At 42.1% G+C, this 15,864-nt stretch overlaps 3 protein-coding genes and 1 long non-coding RNA gene across 9 annotated transcripts in view; 3 read left to right on the top strand and 1 right to left on the bottom strand.

Moving 5' to 3' along the window:
* Nucleotides 1–377, top strand: part of LOC134176917 (limbic system-associated membrane protein-like) — an 8,434-nt gene extending 8,057 nt beyond the window's left edge. For both annotated transcript variants that reach the window (XM_062643601.1, XM_062643599.1), the window contains one exon: nucleotides 1–377. This exon is cut by the window's left edge and continues 277 nt beyond it. The gene's annotated coding sequence lies outside the window, so the exon portion shown is untranslated.
* Nucleotides 378–1,141: 764 nt separating this feature from the next.
* Nucleotides 1,142–1,640, bottom strand: LOC134177440 (uncharacterized). Its single transcript, XR_009969518.1, has 2 exons — nucleotides 1,534–1,640; nucleotides 1,142–1,460 (listed from the first exon to the last, which is right to left on the bottom strand). It is a non-coding gene; the product is annotated as an uncharacterized LOC134177440 (long non-coding RNA).
* Nucleotides 1,641–1,721: 81 nt separating this feature from the next.
* Nucleotides 1,722–3,186, top strand: LOC134177356 (lecithin retinol acyltransferase-like). 2 transcript variants are annotated; one of them, XM_062644129.1, is made up of 2 exons: nucleotides 1,722–1,832; nucleotides 2,551–3,183. In XM_062644129.1, exons 1-2 carry the CDS (start codon nucleotides 1,792–1,794, stop codon nucleotides 3,056–3,058), a joined length of 549 nt encoding a protein of 182 aa, XP_062500113.1. In that variant the 5' UTR covers nucleotides 1,722–1,791; the 3' UTR covers nucleotides 3,059–3,183. The 2 variants fall into 2 exon arrangements, with proteins under 2 accessions (XP_062500113.1, XP_062500114.1); XM_062644130.1 differs by lacking the exon at nucleotides 1,722–1,832 and adding an exon at nucleotides 1,902–1,952 and having other exon boundaries at nucleotides 2,551–3,186.
* A 540-nt stretch (nucleotides 3,187–3,726) lies between these two features.
* On the top strand, nucleotides 3,727–11,268 carry LOC134177301 (uncharacterized). 4 transcript variants are annotated; one of them, XR_009969469.1, is made up of 8 exons: nucleotides 3,727–3,790; nucleotides 3,890–4,222; nucleotides 5,435–5,517; nucleotides 5,614–5,737; nucleotides 5,795–5,923; nucleotides 5,977–6,076; nucleotides 9,049–9,291; nucleotides 9,354–11,268. XR_009969469.1 is itself a non-coding variant. In XM_062644077.1 (3 exons), the coding sequence occupies exons 1-3, from the start codon at nucleotides 3,742–3,744 to the stop codon at nucleotides 5,246–5,248; spliced, it is 549 nt and encodes a 182-aa protein (XP_062500061.1). In that variant the 5' UTR covers nucleotides 3,733–3,741; the 3' UTR covers nucleotides 5,249–5,405. The 4 variants fall into 4 exon arrangements, 1 of the variants encoding a protein (XP_062500061.1); XR_009969468.1 differs by having other exon boundaries at nucleotides 9,049–11,268; XM_062644077.1 differs by lacking the exons at nucleotides 5,435–5,517; nucleotides 5,614–5,737; nucleotides 5,795–5,923; ... (1 more) ...; nucleotides 9,049–9,291; nucleotides 9,354–11,268 and adding an exon at nucleotides 5,082–5,405 and having other exon boundaries at nucleotides 3,733–3,790.
* Nucleotides 11,269–15,864: the final 4,596 nt, after the last annotated feature.

The raw sequence follows: 15,864 nt of genomic DNA on the forward strand, positions 1-15,864 counted from the left end.
AATAACTGCGAGCACTTTGCTACGTACTGCAAGACTGGAAAGGGATATTCTGCTCAAGTGTGGGACGAGGTTCAGCGTAGTCTTGCAACAGCTGAGCATGGTGCTAGAGTGCTTGGACCACTGGGAGCATCAGTCGGTTTACTGATAGCAACAGTCAGTCTGGGTCATAAGCTTGGGAATCTCAATCCAGATGGAAAGGCAAAAATGAAACAAATGTTAGGTCAATGTGTACTTGTATTTGTAGTCGATCTACTTTTGCCTTAGTCATGATGAGTGTTGCAATGTGCTGATCGTTAAATTGTAGACTGCTGGGTTTGTAAAAGATAGGTTTTGTTTTGGAAGGAACAATAATAATTTGTCTAAATGTTTGAAGTGCATCTTATGTTTGCAGTTGTTGTGGTATCTCATTACAGTTGTACTGTGCTTGTGCTACACACACACACACACACACACACACACACACACACACACACACACACACACACACACACACACACACACACACACACACACACACACACACACACACACACACACACACACACACACACACATCACCGCACGCACGCACACACACACACACACACACACACACACACACACACACACACACACACACATCACCGCACGCACACACACACACACACACACACACACACACACACACACACACACACACACACACACACACACACACCGCAAACACACACACACACACACACACACACACACACACACACACACCACCGCACACACACACACACACACCACCGCACACACACACACACACACACACACACACACACACACACACACACACACACACACACACACACACACACACACACACACACACACACACACACACACACACACACACACACACACACACACACACACACACACACACACCACACACACACACACACATCCGGGCAGGACAATTGGCGTGTATAGACGGCAAATTGGTACTCACATTCTGAGGAGAAAGATGACCTCTTGAAAAAAACAGAAAATCAAGGTCGATGATATTTGAGGAGATATTTACACACCCCTCGCACCCCCGTCTAGACAAGCTGATGGTGTACAGTAAACGCTGTACTCTTGTGTGTAATGCTCCAGGATACACTACCACTTGCTGTTCAATTTCATTTTCATTGCGTACACCATTTATAATAGTAATACTCAATTATATTACTACAACATCAATTAATTGTATTAATTAATAGAACTTTATCTACTTGCTACCTAAAGTCCTTTCATTCCCTAAACGCCGCACGTTCTAGGAAGTATTCAGGAGGTACAAACCAAACCATTTGGTAAGTGCGTACCACACAGAACACGCATCATCGTACGCACGTTTGTACCCGCAGTTGACGTCTTTCAAGTTTCAATGTTAAATCATCACTCAAAATGACGCGGTAGAGTCACGAAAGAGATCAGAAAGAGGTCGTTCATCACTGCACAACATGCAAAACACAAGAACCGAGTCCTAATGAGGCCTCACCTGATTCGATGCATCGCTATACGCACCGGTTAAAGTTCGAAAAGACACATTGTTGCTCTGGCTCTAGAATCACGCGGTTAACAAACGCCCATGCATCAAATGCGAACCAGATCGGCGCGCGGTAGAGGATGACGTTTTAGTGTTACGCAATGTGTATTGGTGAGATCACAGATCACGTGTCAGTGCGCAAACCACATCCAATTCGAATAGCGCGTAGAAATAGCGCGGGAAGTCTGAAGACGACGCGCGCCGTCGATTCGAAAGCCGTTTGATTCACGCACAACATGTCAGCCAGAGCGTCGTCGACAAAGATCACTGATATTTGGTAAGCTACATGACCAGAGCTTAGCTAATAGACCTTTTTTGCGAGCGTGGCACTAACGACGTCATCGCGGCTTACAGAACACTTGGGTGCTACTTTGATGTCTTGGCGTTTGTTAACCGCGTGAGTTTGTAGCGAAAGCGACCAGTTTTCTTTTCGAACTTTTACTAGCGCGTATAGCGATGTGTCGAATTAGGCAAGGCCTTCTAATAGGACCCGACTCTTGTGTGTTTTGCGTCTTTTACATACATGAACAACCATTTTCTGATCTCTGTTGGGACTCGACGGACGTGAACTGTGGGTACAAACTTGCGTACGTAGTAGGATACGTGTTGTTGTGTGTGTTGTGAGTTTTACCATTCTGTTTTCCGGTATCTAGAGTATACGTCGACGGTAGCTATAAGCTCGCCCTTCTTTGTATCCTGATTTACACACAGATACACAGACAGACAGACGGCTCTCCTTTCTAGATAGATATGAACAGTATCTGGTTGTTTTCTTGAGCTGCCAGTCATTGTAGACTGTATTGGCGGAGGCCATATAGATGCAGATGCAGATGCACCCTCGAATGACGATGAATAAACCAACTGTTTGTTTGTTGGTTGGTTTGTTTGTCTGTGCATGCGTGCATTTGAATCAGACATGTATAGGTTTATGATATGGACAAAAATATACTGTTCTAATCATTAGTTATAATATAGTATCTTATGTCTCATTTTAGGCAACTTGATAACGGTGACCACGTTTCAGTGAATTGTCTGAGCTCTGTAGACGGTAGCTTGGCATCATTGTATCATCATGGTATATACAATGATGGGTGTGTGTATCATTTTTCCGGTGACACTAAACGAGATGCGAGTTTGAAGGAATCTACAATTGAGGATTTTCGGAATGGACGAAGTGACCTACGTCGTATCAATTATGATGGACAGTCATGTTACAATTCTCAACAAGTTGTGGAGAGAGCCAAGGAGCTAGTTCGAAATGGGGCATGGCCAGGATACCAGCCGCTCTCCAATAACTGTGAGCACTTTGCAACATATTGTAAGACAGGGATTCCCTACTCCAGTCAAGTCAACGACATCTGTAGTAGTATTATTAAATCTCTTGATATCATTAGTAGTATTATTAAATCTCTCATTAAATCTCTCAGTATCATTAGTATTATGATTATTAGTTTACTTATTATTATTGCCATGGTGTTCTTGGCTATGGGTTACTATAGGTAGTAATCCCAACAATCTTTTTACAAGGATGAATTCAGTCTAGACTTGATGATTCGCCATTTATGTGAACATATAATAAAAATAGTTGAACAAAAATGACTAGTATGTTTAGTGGTTTTTATGTTGTCTTTATCTTCCCTAGACTTCAGTAGTCGCCCTTAATGACATCATATGGCATGTGTATAACATTATAGGGTCACAATTGGATAGGCATATCTCAGAGCATTCAGCTCTCAACGTGTGTGTGTGTGTGTGTGTGTGTGTGTGTGTGTGTGTGTGTGTGTGTGTGTGTGTGTGTACGCGCGCCTGCATGCATAATGATTGCTGAACCGAATTTCTTTCTTGGTCAGTCATTATACGTAGCAAATCATAAAGCTAATGCTAGCGTTCGTTGACATCGATTTTAGAAATACACTGCACAATATCAATTCAATTCCAACTTGCCCAACCTTTATGTGTGTAGTCAAGCATAAACCCGCCCATAAACTTACCACAATCATGAATTATCAACTAGGAGACGCAGAATGCCTAGCGACTTCATTTGTTTAGAGAATCTAATACTAAATGAAGGACGCACCAAAAACTATGATGTACGGGTACATACCAGTACATACACTCATTTTCTACCGACATCCGGGCATCACGTTCGTAAAGGTCATCGATCTCATCATCTTCGACTCACCCACATGCTTCTCCATCGACTCTCAACTTGTCTCGCATTGCTCGTCCTAGCAGGTAAGAATCCACAAAAGTGAAGTACGACTCTCACACCTCTGCACATGCACGTCCTCTCTGGGTGTGGTCAACGCGCTTCTGTTCGCTGTTTCTCTGTAGGCGGTGACACTCTGCGTTTGTATGAGGAGACCGCATTGGACGGCGGATGGACCGTCTACCCAATCAACTCCGTCATAGTCGAGAACACAACGATCGCACTGCGCTGCGAGCGCAACGACGTGTTCGTGCCCACTTATGACATGAAGGGCTTCCACGAGACGAATTTTGCAGTCGCCATCGACAAATTCGAGGACGAAAAGGCGACGGATATTTTGAAGATTGGAAAATTTGGAAGGAAGTATGAAGGCGAGTGGAATTGTTTTACGATGGGGAGAGATGATGAGGGACGACAGGTATCACTGCGTGGCCCCACTCGCTTGTTGGAGCTTGCTGGTGAGTGATTTGATGCATTGGTTGCGTTCTCAGATATGTGCGCCTTTTGTGTTGTCATGCAGCTGGTTGTATGATTTTATAGTCTGTGTGTTGATCAGTTTGTGATATGAATGTGGCTTCTAGATCTGAAACCTTTGTGTGTACGTGGAGGGGGAATTAAAAGGGAACGCTTTATGTTTTGTGGAAATGTCATTTTGGGGGGGGGAAGATGGGAAACAATTATTGTGTGTGCATGCCTTTGTTTCTGTGTGGGTGTATGATCTGACTTTGTGCCTTCTTGTATGTGTGTGTCTGCCTGTCTGTTTGTTATAGCCTGTCTGTTTGTCTGGCTGTCTGTCTGTCTGTCTGTGTGGCTGTCTGTCTATGTGTCTTTCTGTTTGTCAAATACATATATTTTTTAATATTACACTATAATACATTTGATGCTAAGTGATAAATTTTAACGCAAACAGTCTCTATGACCTAATTATAAGCTAAAAGAAAAGGCATGTCTGTCTGTCTGTCAAAGAAATATCTGGATACATTGGAACTCTGTGTTTGTCTGTCTGTGGGGCGATCAGTCAGATGTCTGCGTGCACGTGTTGTGTGTGTGTGTGTGTGTGTGTGTGTGTGTGTGTGTGTGTGTGTGTGTGTGTGTGTGTGTGTGTGCTGTCTGTCTGTCTGTCTGTCTGCCTTCCTGTCTAGCTGCCTTCCTGCGTGCCTGTCTGTCTGTTTGTCAGAGTCTGTTTGTCAGAGTGTGTTTGTCTGTCAGGTATGTCTGTGTGTATGTGTGCACGTGCGGGCATGTGTGTGTGTGTGTGTGTGTGTGTGTGTGTGTGTGTGTGCTCACTTTTGATGCTTTTGGAATGCTCTGTTGCAGTTGCTCCTACAATCACTAAGTTTGTTATTCCTAATGCCAATGAGTCGGGCTCTGTGACTATTGAGTGTGCATCTCTTGACTCTAAGCCTGTTCCTACCTACATGCTTATTAAGATGACTGAGTATAGGTACTCTGGCAGTCGTTGTGTCGCACTTTCAGCTGATTAGATGACTCCTTAACTGTTGGGTCATGGTGCCTTTTAGAAATAATTTTGCAGTCTTATGGACCGTGTGTTGCTGTATTATTGTTCCACTGTCATCTCTGAAGAGAGTCAAATTAGGGGCTCTAAACATTTTGTAGCCACTTGGTACGTCATAATTGTCACATGTTTATTAAGCTGCTGTTGTTTTCAGGTGTTGGTAAACTGAGATATTATTTGATGGAAGCAGGAAGTTTAGATGGACATAAAATTGTTTGAAGCTTTTGACTTGCAAAGGTATTCACTTCTCGAGAAACATTCTAAAACAGCATTGTATGTCGAAATGTGTCAAATCAGCATGTGTGAATCAGTTTTGTCTTGATTTTTTTGCAGCATTACAATGGTTGGAAGAAATGCCTTATGGAAGAAGGGAAAAACATTGAAGTAGAAAATTTCTCTTTGAAGCTGTTGACATTGATCCAGTTTTCTCAATGAAAATGAATCCTACAAATCTGCAGTCAGAATTTCCTCATTTCGCTTTTATCTACATCTCTTACAGTTGCTGATTTTTCAGCATTGATTTCATGGTCAAAATGTCTCTTTAATACTGCTGACTACATACGTGCTCAACGTGCTCCAGTTGAAGCTCCTTGAATCCTCAATAGTAACAAGCAGCCTAGCAACAGCAGACAGAGATCAGAAGGTCTGATATTTGAATAGAAGATTAATGTTGTGATTATTGAGTTTGTTTTGCAGTTACCCATCTACTAACGAGACTGAGTGCTGTTCAACGGCAACAATCTGAAGAGACGATTATTCCTGATGGGAAAGAATGAGCTGAAAAGACATGCAGATGGTGAGGACAATCATTGGCCTTGTAAACATCCTTCCTCTCTTGCTCCCTGTATTATTCTTGTTCTGTTTCGTTCTGCTTTTGTTCTCTCCCTCTCTTTCTGCCTCTTCCGGCCTTTTCTTATCCTCTCCCTTTTCGTGTGTGTACAGTATGTGCTTATGTGTGTGCCTGTAGCTTAATTACAGAGCATGAGATAACGGCCGGCCACAAACAATGCCTCTGGCCGACCAAATGAGAGGTTGCCATTTGACATGACCAATTTGATAAGAATGGCAATTATGGCTGTGAGTGGCCCATAGTTCTAACTAGCACTGGCTTTGGTGGCATTTTGCCAGCTGGACCCAATCTGTGCTGGCTGTGGCCGGCTGTAAACTTATTATTATGCCAACAAGAATACCCCTACTTACCAGTGTTAGGGACGTGCATAGACTGGAACCCTTCATATGCAATCTCCTACGTCTGTAGTAACGTAAGATGACGTTTGACTTTCACCCTGCTTTTGCTGGGACGACGTACATGCCTACGTAAATGCACACTTTCTAATCTAGGATATACAGGCTATCATACCGAATTCTGAGGACCATATCCGGGAATGACGAACAAATATGAGTGAGAGCAGGAGCGCTCCTGACGAACATTGTAACGTAGTCGAGAAACTGCCTGAAGCGTTTTCGATATGGAAGTCGTCACACGATTGGCTTATTGTTTGTCACACTGCAGACGGCATTCATGTGTTCTGTTCTGTCTGCTTGACGCAACGGCCAAGGTTAAGTGGTGGAGGATGTTTTGCTACTGCCTGGTGGATAACAGGATGTAGGAGAGTGAAGTTGCACTCTGAAAGATCATGAGGCATCTGCAGCTCATCGAGAAGCTATTGAGACTGATTTGAAGCGAAGACAAATGGAAAGAACGAGTGGGTTTGGTGGTGTGTGTGTTGAAAGCTTTATAATGGATCGCCAAAGAGGCTATTCACTAAGAAAGTGGCATTCGATAAAGGACCTTTCGGTGCAAGTAGCAGCGGGGTTTGTACCATTCGTGTTATTTCTTAGTTTTCATGAAATTGATGTCAACAACCATGGTCTATTTGTGACGTCATAGTCTGTTTGTGACATTATGACTATTGCCGACTGATGAAAATTCCTAGTTAGAACACTGTGGCTGATTAATTTGAATTCCCTTTTTCAGGGTCTGTAAAATATAGTCATGAAAGAAAGAGTTATATCTTGGGGTGAAATTGTCCAGGATACTCAGGTTTAATGATTACATTTCTGGAAACACAGGCCTTTTGGGCTCAGCAAGATGATGTTCTACTGGAAACAGGTATGTTGGGGTCTATTGGGTCCAAGTTAGAACTGTGCTATAGTCAGTGGGTTTTAGTTGGGGCCATGGATGTCTCTAACCAAACTTTAGTCTAGGTGCAGTGTGCAAAATAACAGCCGGACATCGGACATTTACCGACCGAACGAAGCATTTGTCCGGCCACTCGTGATTTCACCGGACATTTTGTCCGGTGTCGTAGCGTCGGGTGTAGAATTCCATATGACCAACCCACATTTTCGCACATCCCAATGTCATGTCAACAAACGTATTTTCCAGAGTTTGCGCACGAAGCAAATGCAAACAGCCACGCGTCGTCATGTACAGTGTACAGTACAGTACTGCATGCTGTACTGTACGTGTATTTTGTCAAATCCCAGATGTAGCGATTAACGTACACACGCTGAGGCTCCGAGGGTTGCGTGCACAACAAAAATGCAGCGGACAGCCACGGGCCATAGAGATACGTGTACAGTACACGGTGAACACGGCAGGATAGGAAACTCAGAGATATTTGGGTGTAATGTTTTATGTAGGGGCTGTAAGAACCTGAAGATGAGTAGGTTGATAGCATAGCACGAAGTCACTGAACTACATACCATGGTAGACCACAGCTAGATTGCCACTAGCATAGCATAGTGCATGTCCTTGGAACGATTGCAGTTTTCACGTCTAGAGGTATAGTGCATATTCGGACGAAGATGACGTTTCCAAAACTCACTAGGTACGACAATTGAAGAACTGAACGGGCATGCAGAATTTAATTAATTAAGTGGATGGGTTTGTAGCCAGAGCATAGTCTAGCTGTCAGAGGAGTGAAAGTCGGTCAATGGTTAGTCAGACTTTTTTAGTAATTTGTCAGGTGGTTTGTACTAATTGCATGCATATGACTTTTTATCAAAGGCATGCAACATCAAAGTGTCATCTAGAGCCATGAAACCTGGCACATGGTCAAGCATCCTCCAGCTAGCTGCAGTGGCAAGTGTCTTTTGTCGACGTGTTTGTGCAGAGTATCCCAAGAGATTTGGTTTGGCAACACAAATACACGGACACGTGTACCAATCTCGAATTACTGCAGCAACCCATGATAATTGTCATGAATTGATCCACTACAGTAACTAGATCTGAATGGAGAAACATATGCCTCCACCCAAACCACTTTGTGTCCTTGTGCTTGCATATCTAGTGTGGTGGACTCAGATGTTGAAAAAATGATGTGGTGGGATCAATGTGTGTACACGTTTGCTTGCACATGTCATTGCTTCACTCCTCGAGGAGGTATTGCAAGGTCTTTTCTCCCAAGCATGTGTCCATTGGACCCGGCAAGAATATATTAGTCTGTTAAATATATATATGATTAATTGTAAGTGGTAAGTAGTATTTGCCAGGATTGGAATGTCCGACCAGACATTTATAATGTCTGGCAAATTTTGAATTGACAGGACATGATGTCCGGTGGTCAGTCAAAGACTATTTCGCACACTGAGGTGGATGGTGGATTAGTAGTACCAACCCAGAGACTTATTGTAGCTCACAGAGGATTGGATAGTAGGGCTCTTCCATTTGTCTAGTTGTGTGTGCATGTATTCATATTTGTGTGTATGTGTGTTGTGCTTTCTCATTTGATATAGTTTATTATAGTTCACTGTTTCTTATAGCATCTCACAACAGTGAATGGCTCAAATTAGCAGCCAAATCACTAACTGGTGAAGCTGTTGAATTGAAAGCAAAATCGTCTGACACTGTTACCACCGTGAAGCGTCAATTGCAAACCAAGGATGACCCTTCATCATGGGATCTACTACTGATCATTTGAAATAAGAAGCAACTACACAATGAGCAAACATTGGCTGATGCAGGAGCAATTGATAGAACAATACCGAGTATCAGTTTTTGTCCTTGTCAGTTGACCTTCTATTCAATACATTATAGTGTAGAAATTGTAATGATGGTAAGGTTGTAGGTGGTGTGACAGACATGGGAGTAAATGTAGGTGAATTATTTGTTCAAGCATTATCACTAGCCCAGAGCAGTCGAAGTAAGTCAAGTCAAGATTGTCATTGTTGGCAGAAACAGAACAGACAAAACGTCTCTTGAACGACCCTTGCTCAAACAGAAGTTTTTCTTTTTTAGACAAAATGTTTAGACAAACACATAACTAGAGCAGTCATTCGTGCACTGCATGATCTAATGCAAAGGGTTCAGGTAGTGACAGTGAGAGTCAACTTGAGCTAGAGTTGACATTTAATAGAGAATCTACATCGGCTGATACTAGAGAAAGCAGCGTGGACAGAGACAAACTTGCATGATGAAGTGACAGTTCTAACCGAAGGGATTGCTCGTGCTATTCAAGGTTTTCGAAGTGATCCTGATCTTCTAAAGCAGGAAGATTTGATAGTTCATGGTACCATTTTGGATTTGGGAAGACAGAAGCTACTTCTGTCTGGTCAATCTTAGTTTCTAGGCAGGGGTGTAGTGTGACTTCTAAAAATGGGGGCTAAACTTCACAATGCTACAGGGACATTCTCACTTTTATGGACATGCCCATTTTTATTGGCTTGTAATGGTTGATACAATAGAATCAGTGGCAGATCCAGACTGGAAAAAAGGACGATCTATATACTATATATAGCTTTGCTCCTCACACGTATTTACAGTCCACAATTTTTATGACCACATCTACAAATGATGGGCTATAGCCCGGTCTAGCCCATGCCACGCTACGCCCCTGTTCTCGGTGACACTGCTAAGTCATTCTACGTTCCTTCTGCCGACTCGGAACAAATTCCAATGGACAACCACTGATAGAGACAAACTATGATAATGTGTCTATGGGCATCCATGACTTTTTGGCAGGAGATGAACATAATCTTGAAGACCTTTACTCTGGTGATGATTACATCGGCATGTCAAAGGAATGTGCATCACCAATTGCTGATTGGTACACCTGTCAATGATGCTGACAAAGAAATGATTAAGCAACAGAATCAATTTCTGTTTAAAAAGTTTTGCAATAAAGCATTTCAGAAGGACATCTTGCAACCATCTGACCAGCATGATGATTGCAATTGGTTCTTTTGTGGTGAGAATTCAGTGTCTGATCCTGACAGTCCAAATTAGGATGCAGGTATGAGTGCAGTGAAGCAACTTATTGAAGAGATGGAACTAATTTATCATGCAAGAAATATATTATTGTCACCATTGACACACAACGGCCACTTCATGAAATTGCATCTCTGTGTATACAGACATGGTCACATTCGTCTGTTCATTGTTAAAAACTTCATGAAGTAAAGACACCAGGGTTGCCTCATTTTCAGTTTTGATTGAATATTCCTGTGGATATCAACAGGTTGGTATGAACACAAGCCATTAAGAAGACATAAGCTCAACGTACAACTGTCTGTTGATGAGAAAGCTGCACTCTTGCTTTTACGATCATACATATGATGTAGCAAGAACACAACAACAATCACTGACATTAAGAACATGTACAGAGCAAATGTACATAAGATGATGTCATGGATGTTACTGAAAAACTGTCTCACTGGTGGCAGAAGCTTGTCTTGAAATTAAATTTACATTAGCAAGACAAAGAGTTTAGAATAAGAAAACAAAGATGATTGCTTCATGCAAGCTGTAACAGCATGGAATAGGTGGACTAATGTATTTGGTGACGAAGCAAATCGGGAAACAATGATCAAGGTAATGTGTAACATTGGTGCAGATCTCAAGCTGAAGACGTTTTGATCTTGACTTACTAAAGCATGTTTGCCCACTTAAATTACTCAAATTTGATTAGATTATTGCATCACAATGTAGTATTTTAGTTTGCTGTGTTTTATTTCGTATTTATTAAAATGTGTATTTTTAGTTTAGCACTTGAAATAGCGGTGCATGATACTCATTGTTCTATACACACATTGAGCTTGACTTCGATGTGATTGTTACTGACGTTGTTTGTTCACATGGATCGCAATCTTGTAGTTTTTCTACTTAATAAATACCAGTCACTTACTCCGTCACACTACACCACTTACTGTCTCTAGCAGACTGTGTACAATACCTATACGCAAACAGGGCATTCCATCAAATTTTTATCAAAACTTACAATAACAGATCCATCTACAGTATCACACTGATATCATCTGTGATGACAGTCTTGTGTACCATGTGAGGTGGTACAGGAACACGTGACTGTGGTAGACTCCGTGTAAGTTCAATGAGCTATTTTACACAAGAAAGACAACCATCAGCATAATGCGGGAAAATTAATTAAATTAAACAAATTCAAACGCATTAGAGAGACTGGTGGAATGTGGTCATTTACACAACAAAGGTGTTGCCCTCCGGGTGGATATTGGTATCAATCGAAAGCTCGCTCTTCACTTGCCGGATCTAATTACACTCACCATGGGGTAAGTGAAGTTAATAGAGCCAATTTCTTGTATTTTAGGCGGGATTAGGGTTAATTGCATAAAGCTAAGTACATAATTGTTATAGCTAGTAGGCTGTTAACAGTAACCCAACACAGTATAGTAGTCTCGCGCAGCCAGCCCGATGGTGTCCCACAACAGAGGCGTCGCTCTACTGTAGGTCAGAAGAAGCAGGAAGGTCAAAGTCCTCATACTGGTAGTGATGTCATCAACGCTCAAGAATGCACTAAATGGCTGGTCAGTTTGGTTCTGATATGGTCAAATTAGTCGAGTTCTCGTCGTTTCCAGACGCTTCTCTGAGCCAGAAGTGAATGAGTGTATGTATCTGGTAACATAGAGCTGTTCCTAGAAGAGGCAACTGACACATACAACCAGTGAGCGCATAGAAACGTCCAGGTCTGTTGTCATGAGTGAGTTGTCATTGACATCATTAACGCTCTGAAACGTAGATGTTAATTGCCTCCTGTGACAACATAACATCCGTTTACACAAGCACTACGCCACGCCTTAGGGTGTACTGTACTCTACATTCTCCAGTCTCTCTAATGCGTTAACGCACTTAGTTCCTACTCCTCGATCTACAACCCCAGTGGTTTAGTCTTCATGTCTTTCGGTGCCTCTTCTCCAGCATGTCTTCTAACCTACCTATACGGAGTGAAATGCGAGCAGTTGGAGGATCCAACGTAGGTCATGCCTAGACTATTTCTACACTTTCGAAAATGCGATAAAAACTCACCATGTGTCTAAACACAATATGAGTTTTACGTCACAGATTTTGTGGCGAATACTGCACGTTTGAGCTAATGGTATACGAAATGTTTCAGGAAGCTCTGTGATGGAGATCACTTGGCAGTTATTCCCAGAAAGGAGGCATTTGGCACCACGGGATTTACAGCGATGGCAAAGTCTATCATTTCACGGGAAACGACAAACGTCAGGCTACGATACCTCTAGTTTCTTTCATGGATTTCGTTGCAGGGCGTATTGCAACTTTCATTTTCCGCTACCCACAAGACGGATATCTCCCACCGAACGATGTGGTTGCCAACGCGAGGCAGATATGTACGACAAAGAAATGGCCAGAATACTCACTTCTGTGGAATAACTGCGAGCACTTTGCTACGTACTGCAAGACTGGAAAAGAATATTCTACTCAAGTGTGGGACGAGGTTCAGCGTATTCTTGCAACAGCTGTGGCTGTTGCTAGAGTGCTCGGACCACTGGGAGCGTCAGTCGCTTCACTGATAGCAACAGCCAGGCTGGGTAGAAAGCTTGGGAACTCAATCCAGATGAAAAGGCAAAAAAGAAGTAAATGCTAGGTCAATGTGTACTTGTATTTGTAGTCGGTCTACATTTGTCTTAGTCTTGATGAGTGTTGCAATGTGTTGATATATTAATTTGTCGACTGCTGGGGTTGTGAAAGATAGGTTTCGTTTTTGAAGGAACAAGAATAATTTTGTTCTCAGGAGATAACATTTCCAACACCCACGCAGATGTTTGTTATTTACTTTACTTTCCGTCACGTGCCAAACCACGTTGACAGCGGACAACTCCGCTCTGACACACAACGTTGTGCCAGTGAATACCCCGGTCCCTAGCTGTGTAGGTACGTGCATGGTACACAACACGCTACCTTTACCGTAGATGAACCGGTTGGAGGAGAAATGCTACGTATGTGTGTATGTATGTGTCTAGATAGGCTCCGCACTACAAACTGTGGTGACGAAGTAGACAGACTCGTTTGTTGTTTAGGAAAAATTGAGACACAATTAAACATTGACACCATCAACCTACTACAAGTAGTAGACTGCGCGCTTTCACGGGCACACCAAATAGAGTACACGGTACCGTCCAAGGGTGGGCGTGGTACTCTATCGCATTTCTTCATTTGCATGACGTCGCACAACTCACCAAGTAAACAGACATGCACGTCCATCGTTCTCGACGCTTTCTGAACTCTATTTGAAGTCAACTCAATTGAACTCTATTTGCTCAACTCAACTCAATTATTAACTCAACTAACGTAGAACAGTGTGCGGCTACAACTGAAAGAACATGGTCATAGCTAGTCAGCTACAGCTAGCTAGAGCTAGTTACTAAGTAGACTACTATGCCAATGTTAGGTATAGCTGCTAGAGTCAATAGTCCTAGACAATGATTGTAGAGTTCTACCGTGTCGCTCGGTGATCTTTGGGCTGTCAATGTAGACGCGTACGTTCATATCTGCAGTCAAGCTGCGTGACAAGGAGGCACCGGCACCTTGGGTTGTGGCAGATAGAAACACGATTGGTAGTTCCGTGTCCGACGAAATGAAAAAATGTGACCTGCTATAGAGTACCACGCCCACCCTTGTACGGTACCATGTACTACATATAGTGTGCCCGTGAAAGCGCGCAGTCTACTACTTGTAGTCTATAGCTATAGGTTGACGGTTTCGATGTGTTAATTGTGTCTCAATTTTTCTAGACAACAAACGAGTCTGTATACTTCGTCACAACAGTTGCCAACTCGGCGATCCGCTAATGCGGAGCCTATCCTAAGTACCTAGATATTGGTAGCATTTCCCTCCAACCGGTTTATCTATGGTAAAGGTAGCGTGTTGTGTACAATGCACGTACCTACACAGCTAGGGACCTCGGTATTCATTGGCACAACGTTGTGCGTCAGAGCAGAGTTGTCCTCAGGCAAGAGCTGCCAACTTTGTTTGGCACGTGACGGAAAGTAAAGTAAAAACAAGCACCTGCTTGTGTGTTGGAAATGGAGACACGCGTTTGAATGGAAGCTCCGCAGAGACTCCCGCTGTGTCTAGTGTCTTCGGTCATTTCAACTTTCTATTCATGTTAGAAATTGAATAAGCGAACTGCGCGTTCAAGTTTCTAGTTCTAAGCACATAGATGCCTAAAAATCGAACTTTAAAAAATGAATCTAAAGATCACAAGAATCAAACATCAAAATATGAAAAAATTTAAACAAAAAAGAGAATAAAAAATTAAAATTAAAAATTTAATAAATACAAAAATTTTAAATATAAATGCAAGTAAGCAATTAAAAGTGTAAAATAAAAAAATTAAATAAATTAAGAAAGGTAAATAAAAATTGATAATTGAAACATGAAACATGACAATTGAAATGTAGAAAATTAAATAGCCGGACCATCCACTGACCAAGCCACACGGAGCTCAGCGAACTACGGGCAACGCCATTACACATTCGGGAACACACAAACAGACGTGCGCGCGCACGCTTTAATTAATGATACTATTGATATTTGATGCATTTTTAGCAAACATTTTAACGGTTTTTTAAGTTTTTGGCACTTGTATCTGCTTTGCATAATTACGTATATTGCTGCTGTCACAACTATTGCTGCTATTGCTAGTGCTCTATATGTTCTATATGCACAATAATACAAAGATAGACAAATGATGTCCAGTGTCATGTACATGAGAGCATCAAAATGACCTGGCTAGTCAGCATATTGATTTTACTGTAGATTTACTATTGTAACCAACAAAGCACTAACTACAAAAGCAGACTGTGAATAAAGAAGCTTATGACTGTTAAAAACCGGTGGTTTGTTTACAGCACAAGTAGACAAGCTGGATGAGTAAGCTTCATTACCAGTAGATAAGCTAGGTTGTTTCTTTTATTAAACGAATTTGGTATCAAGACTAAGTTGAAACAAACGTCAACAGATAAGCTAGTTGTCTAGCATTATCTTTGTATGTTTGAACATGCATAAATGCCAAACGTAATCTAGCCTTGGAGTCCCGCAACAGTACGTGAGAGACATAAACTGTACGGTATTGACCATGAAAGAAACATTTTGCAGCGGTACAATCGTGTCTGAATAATTATATAGCAATATAACAGCGGTATCTATTCTAACTAAGCTGTTTAATCAACGATTCTACGTATACTCGACAGTTCCAGACCAGCATTATCCGGGAGCTTAGATAGCGCCTACGTTGTTCGACGACTACGTAAACTCTGCCGCTATACAATGGCTGATGCTAGGAGACTGAAGGTAAGTTAGAA

Source organism: Corticium candelabrum, chromosome 3 (assembly GCF_963422355.1).
Source record: "Corticium candelabrum chromosome 3, ooCorCand1.1, whole genome shotgun sequence".
Taxonomy (NCBI): Eukaryota; Metazoa; Porifera; class Homoscleromorpha; order Homosclerophorida; family Plakinidae; genus Corticium; species Corticium candelabrum.